Here is a 9,251-nt window from a genome sequence, read left to right as displayed (position 1 = left end):
GCTGATGGCAATTCTATGGGCTTTGTCCAACTCTTTCTCCTTCACGACGACTCGATTTAAGTCTCTAAATGTTTGACTACAAATGCAGGAGTGCTATCCAGCTCCTTTCCCTTTGTCCCGCGAGGTTTGAATGAGTAATTCAGCCTTTGTGTCGCTCGATTGAGGGGGCAAACAGAAAGACAAGATTCTTGAGCGTTCAAGCCCCTTTCCATGGTTATGCACTCTTTAGATCCCCCCTCCTCACCAAATCCTACATCTGACATCACTCTCTCGTGGAGGGTGTGAGGGGGCTGGAACAGTTAAGCAAATCAAATTGAATTTGCTCCTACAGTGATTATGCATTATGCTTTCAATCGGCATATTAAACTGCGCGCCACGCACAAGTTCTGAGTGATGTTTGGGGAGCGCGCGGGATAACAGAAACTCGCGTCTAAAAGAAAAATTGCATCCCCTTAGCAGCTTTCTTGGCGGATCTCCATGACAACAATTTGCTCTGGGGAAGAATTCGATACCGGGGCGCTTGGATGCTGATTGGGGTCCATTGTGAGGGGCCTGGGGTCGCTGATTGGTTCAAGGGAAGCACCATAACTACAAGGGGTTTATATTCATTCAATTTGTTGAAGTGCTCAAACTGCAGCCTGGAGGGAATCTGTGCACAAACTGTTTTTAGAGAAACCTGGATTCATTAATCTTATCAAATGGTAAGTAGGATATTTCTCGTAAAAATCACGTGAAAAGGAATTGCACCATTCCAGACTATATTCCATCAAGTGCCAATTTATTTGTGATAAATTAATACGCACAACTTGTAAACTCTTTCTCCTCTCCTCCAAGGTCTTCTTTATGATGAAGAACGCAATCTGCTGTTGATGTAGCGTGGATTAACTGCTTCAAATCCACGGGCAACAATGGCAAATGCAGACAGTGAGGTGAAAACGTTGCTGAATTTTGTAAATCTGGCATCCAGCGACATCAAGGCGGCTCTGGATAAATCAGCACCATGCAGACGCTCTGTGGACCACAGAAAATACCTACAGAAACAACTAAAGCGTTTTTCTCAGAAATACTCAAGAGTTCCTAGATGTCACACGCACAGGTCCACAGAGTATGGTTCCGCTAAACCAGCGGGGGCCACTCAGCAGGTGATGAAGACTAGTGAAAAGGGCGACTCGGACGCACCAGGTGTGGAGAACGTTAGGATAACTGTGGACGAGCAGGTGCCCATGAGGAAGCGACAACTACCGGCGTCGTTTTGGGAAGAACCCAAGTTAAGCCAAACAATCAGAGACCACGCGCAGGTGGGAGTGAAAAGGAGCCAGGGTGCAACCGAGGACAGTCAGGCTGAAAAGAGGAAACGAATTTATGATGATGCGAAGGCCATCTTATCATCAGCCTCCAGTCGACGCAGCTCTGCCGACAAAGATACAGTGAAATTGGGCATGACCTCGCACAGCGTGAGTCAGTGCGGTTGCTGTCCTTTTCGGTACCACGGACACCAGGTGTTCCAGAGTCACATTGTCGTGCCCCATTCGGCGGTGGGACTATGGAGCAAAACAACAGGCACCGAAACAGAAATGTCTGACCGTCCATATGGACAGAAAATCCACACGCACGTCGTGGTCAAGCCCATACCGACTAAACCGGCATCAATTTTTAGCGTGTTTGGTTTCATTTAGTCACTACTCACTATTGAGTATTGAGCCATGCAAATGACACATGTAAATAGTAGGTTAATGCCTTTTCTTTTGTTTTGGTTTAAGATGGGACATTTTCTGAAGCACTTACTAGAATGGTCAAACGTTTTCATTGTTTACTTTAATCCATAGACGTGACAAAATTGCACTTGCCCATATAGTGGATGATTTATGGAATTAATTAATTTCATTTTAAGACAGTCTGATGTCACCTCATTGACAAACTAAATTAAGTAATAGGGAAATTAGTTTAGATACATGATTTCTCTCTATAGTCTCTTGTGAGGATGACCCCCAAAAGTCATGTTGAATGAAAATGTCCTGAAAATCAGCTATAGTATGAGAGTAGAACATCGGACATAGATTTTTTTTGTGGTAAATAATGATTAATAGGCATAATAGAAGACAATGACATTTATTTTTTAAATAAACAGCAAGTGTTTCAACTTACCTAAACTTGTTTTGGCTTCAGAACTTGCACATGCATGCACGCATGCACGCACGCACACACACACACACACACACACACACACACACACACACACACACACACACACACACACACACACCTACACACACCTACACACACACACACACAGCTTTCTTCCTGTATATTCATACCAAACAACATATTTAAACATTTACAATCACAACTTGCAAACATATATTACGACAATACACTGTAAATATATTACACAAGTATTATACACGAGTACAAAATGAATAGGTTCAGGGCAAAACACACAAGTCAGAAAAGAACATAAAGATTCATGTCTCTGACATCCGTTATTTGCAGTCTGTCTGGAGGTCAGGGGTCAGGCTCAGGTATCTGATTAGCCTATCAGGCAGAGGAAGGCTGTTCATAGAGCCGAGCCTGTGTCTTCCCATCTGGGCACGGATTCTTAGCCTGCTCATGTGCAGGAGTGGTCGAGGTGACACTATGGAGACAGGAAAGGACGTCATTTGTGTTGCTTGTGAGTGTGTGTGTGTGTGTGTGTGTGTGTGTGTGTGTGTGTGTGTTTATAAGAAAGTGAGTGAGAGACTTACATGCTCTTGTCTTTATGTGACGCCATTCCTCTCGGCTGTCCAGAAGCTCAGTGAGTCTGGCACACAGTTGAATATGACCAACATAGTCTAGCAGCAGGTCTATGATTGGCCCTGCCCAGTTACACACAGCCATGGTTGACAGCCACTCACAGAACTGGGGATGAGAGGATACAAATATAGCACTATATCATAAAATGTGTTAAAAGATCAATCTAATATATATATTAAAGTCCAGCGACTTTGGGTCATTGAAAAGCGCTATACAAAATAAACGAATTATTATTATTATTATTTATTATATATATATATATATATATATATATATATATATATATATATATATATATAAATATACATATATATATATATACTTATATATATATATACTTTTTTTCTTTTTTATAAATATATATACTTTTTTTTAAACATTATTTATTAAGAGTAGTTTGACTTGGCACACTCTTTTATTCATTTATTTATTTTTGCAACACCCTGCCTCACACTCAACACAGCTACACATTCACACCTGCAGGCCAGTACCAGTCCTCTTCTGCTGAAAACGGAATAAATCCACTGGAACATTTGGGGTTAAGTGCCTTTCTCAAGAGCACCTTGGCAGTAGTTCAGGGAGGGGAGAACACTATTAAAAAAAAAATATATATATTATGCCAAATTGCCATCCTGGCAGCCTTGTGGTCATAAGCCCTCTTCTCCCCTCTATATTATACTACTGCCCAGAGTTATAATCCTTATTCATTTCACAAAGACTACCATGTTATCAACGGCAATTTTATGCATAACTTTGTTCTTGCTCATGTCCCTCACCTGTGTTGGCCTGGTTGATGCCGGCTCTGTGCAGGTTAAAGGAGGTATGGTATCATTATGCGGGACTGTGTATCCATCCTCACCGCCAGTGGTTATGTGGGAGCTTCTGGAGGACGGGTGTGGCTCGCTGCCATAGATACAGGTGAAGCAGGCTAGGCCGTGGCAGCCATTGTCCAAGAGACACTTGAGCAGAGGTAGATTATTCATGCAAAGTGCAACAGCACCGGGGAAGGTGGTCGGATACGCCGGGATGCTGGCGTCAACGTCGGCCCCAGTTTCCAGCAGCAGTGAAACAGTGCTGATACAGCCCTGCTTTACAGCAATTAGTAGAGGGCTGATGGGGTCCAAGCTCAGACTCGCGCCAGCGTTCAGTAACAGTTCTGCTGTCTTGGTGCTGCCACTGGCTATGGCAAAGTAGAGGGCTGTGGCACGTCGATCAGCGTACTGCATGGAGCGACTGTGGGACAGCGTTGCATTGAGATCCGCACCTGTTCTCAGCAGCACAGCTGCCGCTGTGTGCCTGTCATGCTCTGCTGCCAGGTGGAGGGGGCTGACCCAACTGTGGCGGAGCCTGGCTCGACTCGTCACTGGGACAAGCAGGGATACAATCCTGGAAACATGCATGACACAGCATGAGAATGTGTATGAGATGAGAAATGACACATTTATGGGGTGGTGCAGTCACAATAACAGGCCTGAGCAGTTTCTTTGGGTGTTATGGCAATTCCACTAACTGCTCAAGCTATAGTACTACTATACATCTATACACAAGATGGGAATGTAATACCCAATGTTTTATTACAATATAGAAGTAAAACAACTAATCAACAACCTATTGTATTCTTACTCGTGGTGTCCGAACTGAGCAGCAATATGCAGAGGTAGCAATCCTGAATTGGTGGGTTTGTTGGCATCAGCATTCTTGGCGAGCAGCATGGCGACTATCTCCCGGTGGCCATTTTTACTTGCCTTGTAGAGAGCTGTGACCCCATCACACGTCTGCATGTTAACATCAGCACCTAGAGGGGGGGAAAGTGTTATTCCTTTAGATCTTTAGAAATAAGAAAACATCTCTATGAAGCGATATTGGTTGGGATCGAAAAAAAAATAAAAGCATTATGTTCGGTGAACAAAGAAACAGTGAAATGTACCTTTCCCAATGAGATAACACAGCACTTTCAGCTTCCCCTGCTGGGCTGCCACAGTGAGCGGGGTGATGCTGTAGGTGTTGGCCGGGTTGACGGTGGCTCCGGCCCTCAGCAGAATCTCACAGATGTCCACGTTGTTCCTGGACACCGCCTCATGGAGGGCCGTCCAACCCCGGCCACAGCGCTGGTTCACTGTGGCACCGAAGGAGAGGATGAGGCTCACCAGGTCCACGTTCTCTCGCTCACAGGCTGACGTACATCAGACGGGACAGTAACGTAATCAGTATTGGCAGATAATAGGCAGAGCTGCAGTTCCCAGGTGATCTCGTGTTCTTAAAGAACCGATTGTTCTAGAGACGTACCTTTGTATAGAGGGGTCTCTTTGTTCTTGCTGCTGATGTCAGGGTCTGCTCCGGCCTCCAGAAGGCACCGTACACAGGACTGGTGTTCACCGGACACGGCCAGGAGCAAGGCGGTCTGCTCCTGCAGGGTGCGCTTGTCCACTAGACCTGGATGAGCTATACAGTGGGAAAGTATTGAGTTCATACATACCTGTTAACCCTTTCACTATACCACACTACCAAAGGGTTAACCCTTTCACGGCGACAATACAGAATGTTAACCCTTTCACTGCCACACGACAACGGGTTAACCCTTTCACAACCACACTACAGGAGGTTAACACTTTCACTACCACACTATGACGGTTAACCGTCTGTAGTGTGGTAGTCAAATGTTAACCTTCTGTAGTGTGGTAGTGAAAGGTTAACCTTCTGTACTGTGGTAGTGAAAGGGTTAAAGTGACAAATGTAGTACAGTACATTCCGGTATGTGGTCATTTAGTCATTATCTAGTGTTTCCCATACATAGGTTTATTTGTGGCAGCCCACCAAGTATCAGACAGGCTGCAAATAGATTTCCAAAACTCAATAACACATTGTTATGTTATGATGTCTATAGTCTTGTGTGTACACAGTCCTTTCCACTGCTCATGCTGCCCGTCCCAGTTTGAAACCACCACACATAACAAAGAACCTGTGAGAATTACTCATCTAAAAAAGTAGGCTATATACATCCCTTAATTAAATCTTTGAAAATATCAAGCAGCCGTGTTCCCATTGCCACACGATGGCATTCAGTCCATCTATTTTAAATACAACAAAGGCTATACTTTCCAAGTGAGAGACTTTCAATGATGCTTTCAGTGTTCTATACCTCTCAGTAGTGCCTTCATGCATTCAGTCTCCCCACAATAGGCAGCCTCATGCAAAGGTATCCACCCATCTCTGTTCTCTTTCATCAGGCTGTGTGGGGTTGACACTGCCAGATCATTCACAGCTTCTATATCTCCTCTCCTTATGGCATGGACTACTGGGTCATCGTCCCTAAAACAAAACAATCAACCCATTTAAATTAATTTCAATTAGACGAATATCAATATTGACCACAATACACAACAATGAATATTCTAATACATGTACTATTATAGGGTATGGTTTCAAAATAATGCATAACCTATTGGCTGGTGATAATATATACTACAGGCTATATGATTAAATGGGAACTATTTTACTATTTCTTTCACTATTTGGGCACTTTTACACAATTCCTGTGAGTCTATGTAAAAAAAAATCATTGTTTTGTATTTCTAATCAAGTACTCTAATCAAGTACAAGCCTGGTGCCAACTGCCACATCAACTGCCACATTATTATGCAGCTGACATATGCACATTTTCAGATGACTCAGTTCAGTGAGGGTGAATATTGTGAGAGGAGAATTGGAAGAATGCGCCAATATGAGAATTAGAGACATAGATCCTATTAATATAAGTCCACATAGCTAGGAAACAATGCTAAACACTGGAAAAGGCCATTTATAAGATAGTTCCCCGGCTTTAATATGATTCTCATTGGCTATAGGCCTAATGTCAATGTTGTTATGCTATAGCCAGCTACATATAAATGATAGTTGATTCTGGTCATAAATGGCTATTAGCCTGAAGGCATTATAGGAAATATAGAAATAACCTCGCACCACTCTGGGGAATGCCCTCCACGGTCCACCCCATGTCAAATACAACAAAAGACTCACTCTGACTCTGACGTTACGTCGCTCTGCCGCTGCATGCCGGCGCATCTTCTCTTGTCACCTGGCAGTTTCCCCAAAGCAGAATTGTGTTTATTCCCAGCATTACGAAATTGTGACAAATATTCAGAATAACTGAATCTCGTCATTATAGCGGTGGTATTCAATCTATAAGCGCGCAGCCGTAGCGCTGTAGCAAATAGCAAATAGCAATACTGAGCGGGGGAAGGACAGGGCAGCGGGGGGCTCAGCTGTGCTCTCACTATTTTAGGACTGTAATGTCACGCAGGGGGGTGGAGGTTTATCCATATATGTCAGGACACTCCAACGTCAGCGATAAGGCAAATAACACTTAAGATAATGGACATCTAGTCTTCGTTCTTTTTTTTGAGCCCGTATCCATTTCCACACACGTTAAATGTCTGTTTAAAGGGGCATTTCACACACTAAAAACAATGCTGATTTATTTTGCACATAATCTCACACATATCTCAAAACTCAGTTTTTCCACATTAATTTAGTATAGACAGTTATTGAGAGATAATTAGTATGAATATGTCATCCAGTGGAAGACACTGCATCCTTGTATTAATTACAGCTCAATTCAGTTAGAGGGAAAAAATTATATGTATTGCAATTATCCATCTACATAATTTATTTATAAATCGACTTTGTTTTATTTAACCAGGAAGTCCCTTGAGACGGAAATCTCTTTTTCATCTTTTTCATTGAGCTGTAACAAAATGACAATTGACATCATTGGAGGACATAAAACATGAATGTGTGCAAAATTGTTAAAAGCATTGGGATATAGATACAGGTGTAATTAATGAATTCATGTGAGATTATGTGCAAAATGTAATGTTTTCGGTAAAGTGCCCTTTAAAGACCAATGCACATTATGGAAAACAGAATATGTGTTACAATGGGGTGTGTTGGACCCAAGTGCAGGACAGAACGGGTAGACGAGAGGCAGGTGTTGATTCTCAAACATAAGAATGTTTATTTGTTTTCGTGAGATATCAAAAAGGGCATACACACCAATTGTTCAGTGAACGACTGACAATCTGAATAGTAAACAATGAGGGCATATAAAGCAGAGCAAACTTTGCTCCCAGGTGAGAGCAAAACCCCAAACGTTACAAATATGTAGGTCTATGACATACGGAAATGAAATATAAAGAATCCCTTAAGGATAATACTTGTAATAATAAATCAATACTTTACATTTTCAACTAACAAGCAAAGTGACATAATTCAGAATGCATGCAAAGGAAACTAAGATTAGATACGTAGTATACGTATAGGACAATTAAATGAACATCAGGCCAGAATAATATGACAGCTCACCTGACAAAGTTGACTGTTGCTGAAGAGGCGAAAGTCTGGGTGGCACACAGATCTTTGTTATCGATATTCACCATCTGCTATAGTATCCTCCATGGGCCGGCTGACAGCATCACAGATGAAATCATCCAACACTTCCCTGTTCCCTAGCCCCGTGGCGATGTTGATGGTCCCCCCCACAAGCAGAGACCTGAAAAACACCAGAATACAAAGACATCACACAAAGGGTTACTGGGTAAAATGCATAGTTTCAAAAGTCCCAGAGATGAACACAGTCGGATAGAGAGGATATCATATACGCATACAGTCGTATGATTTCCACATGTGCAGTAGTAGCCAAAGCTGATTCGAAAGAATAAAAAGCAGCTATTTGTCATGCAACAGAGAGCAGCAGACACAGCTGTGAGGACAGATACCTTGTAAGGGCATGTTCAACTTTGTTTGGTTCCACTTGGTTCGCCGGCTCCAAAAGGCTTCACTGCACTTGAAGTTGTGTAAAGTGCTTCTATGAGTTATGGACTAGCACAATAGAGAGCTTGAGTTACAGTCCTAGGGTTATTCTCGAACGTATGACTCATGGTGAAATCACCTGGATAGGGAAAATGTACTTTTTGGTTAAAAACAAAACGCATACACAGATATGATCAAGGGGGTTTGGATACTTTTTGCTGATCAAAAGTTGTAAAGATTGCCTGGATAAGTATTCAAACCATGGTATCAAGTATGAAGCTGATTAAGTAATCAGTCCATAGTATTCAAGTTTAAGTTTTGTTTTATTTGTCACATAATAAAGTACATTGTTATTGTATTGTTATTAATTTTTTATTTTTTTAATCTTTTTCCCCCTCCTTTTTCCTCCGTTTTTCTCCCATCCCAATGTTAGTCATTATGCCAATTCCAAATCCCCTTCCTGGTCGCTGCGCACCTACCCCCCACAGTCGGCCTGGGAGAGTGGAGGCTATCACGTGCTTCCTCCGACACACGTGTAGCCAATCAACCGCTTCTTTTCACCTGGCAGCGCGGACTCTCACTGAGAGGGTGTAACGTGTGGAAGGATCACACTACCCCCCTTAGATCCTTTCCTCGCTGAGCAGGCGCCCCGA

General features: G+C 42.7%; 2 protein-coding genes across 4 annotated transcripts; one reads left to right on the top strand and one right to left on the bottom strand.

Annotated features, from left to right (window-relative positions):
- Nucleotides 1–908: 908 nt before the first annotated feature.
- Nucleotides 909–1,676, top strand: LOC311224811 (protein FAM181A-like; the record flags this gene model as incomplete). Its single annotated transcript, XM_084309937.1, has 1 exon — nucleotides 909–1,676. One exon carries the CDS (start codon nucleotides 909–911, stop codon nucleotides 1,674–1,676), a length of 768 nt encoding a protein of 255 aa, XP_084166063.1.
- Nucleotides 1,677–2,407: 731 nt separating this feature from the next.
- LOC311225226 (ankyrin repeat and SOCS box protein 2-like) lies at nucleotides 2,408–8,266 on the bottom strand (the record flags this gene model as incomplete). Of its 3 annotated transcripts, XM_084310440.1 has the most annotated exons (9): nucleotides 2,408–2,632; nucleotides 2,742–2,895; nucleotides 3,567–4,176; nucleotides 4,414–4,585; nucleotides 4,718–4,963; nucleotides 5,077–5,232; nucleotides 5,930–6,099; nucleotides 6,808–6,865; nucleotides 8,152–8,266. In XM_084310440.1, the coding sequence occupies 8 exons, from the start codon at nucleotides 6,840–6,842 to the stop codon at nucleotides 2,481–2,483; spliced, it is 1,695 nt and encodes a 564-aa protein (XP_084166566.1). In that variant the 3' UTR covers nucleotides 2,408–2,480. The 3 variants fall into 3 exon arrangements, with proteins under 3 accessions (XP_084166566.1, XP_084166565.1, XP_084166564.1); XM_084310439.1 differs by lacking the exon at nucleotides 6,808–6,865 and having other exon boundaries at nucleotides 8,152–8,225; XM_084310438.1 differs by lacking the exon at nucleotides 8,152–8,266 and having other exon boundaries at nucleotides 6,808–6,950.
- Between the last annotated feature and the right edge of the window lie 985 nt (nucleotides 8,267–9,251).

The sequence above is a fragment of the Notolepis coatsorum genome, assembly GCF_963971535.1.
Source record: "Notolepis coatsorum genome assembly, chromosome: 3".
Classification (NCBI taxonomy): Eukaryota; Metazoa; Chordata; class Actinopteri; order Aulopiformes; family Paralepididae; genus Notolepis; species Notolepis coatsorum.
The sequence above is the reverse complement of the archived record's forward strand: the minus strand, read 5'-3'. Positions and strand labels throughout refer to the sequence as shown.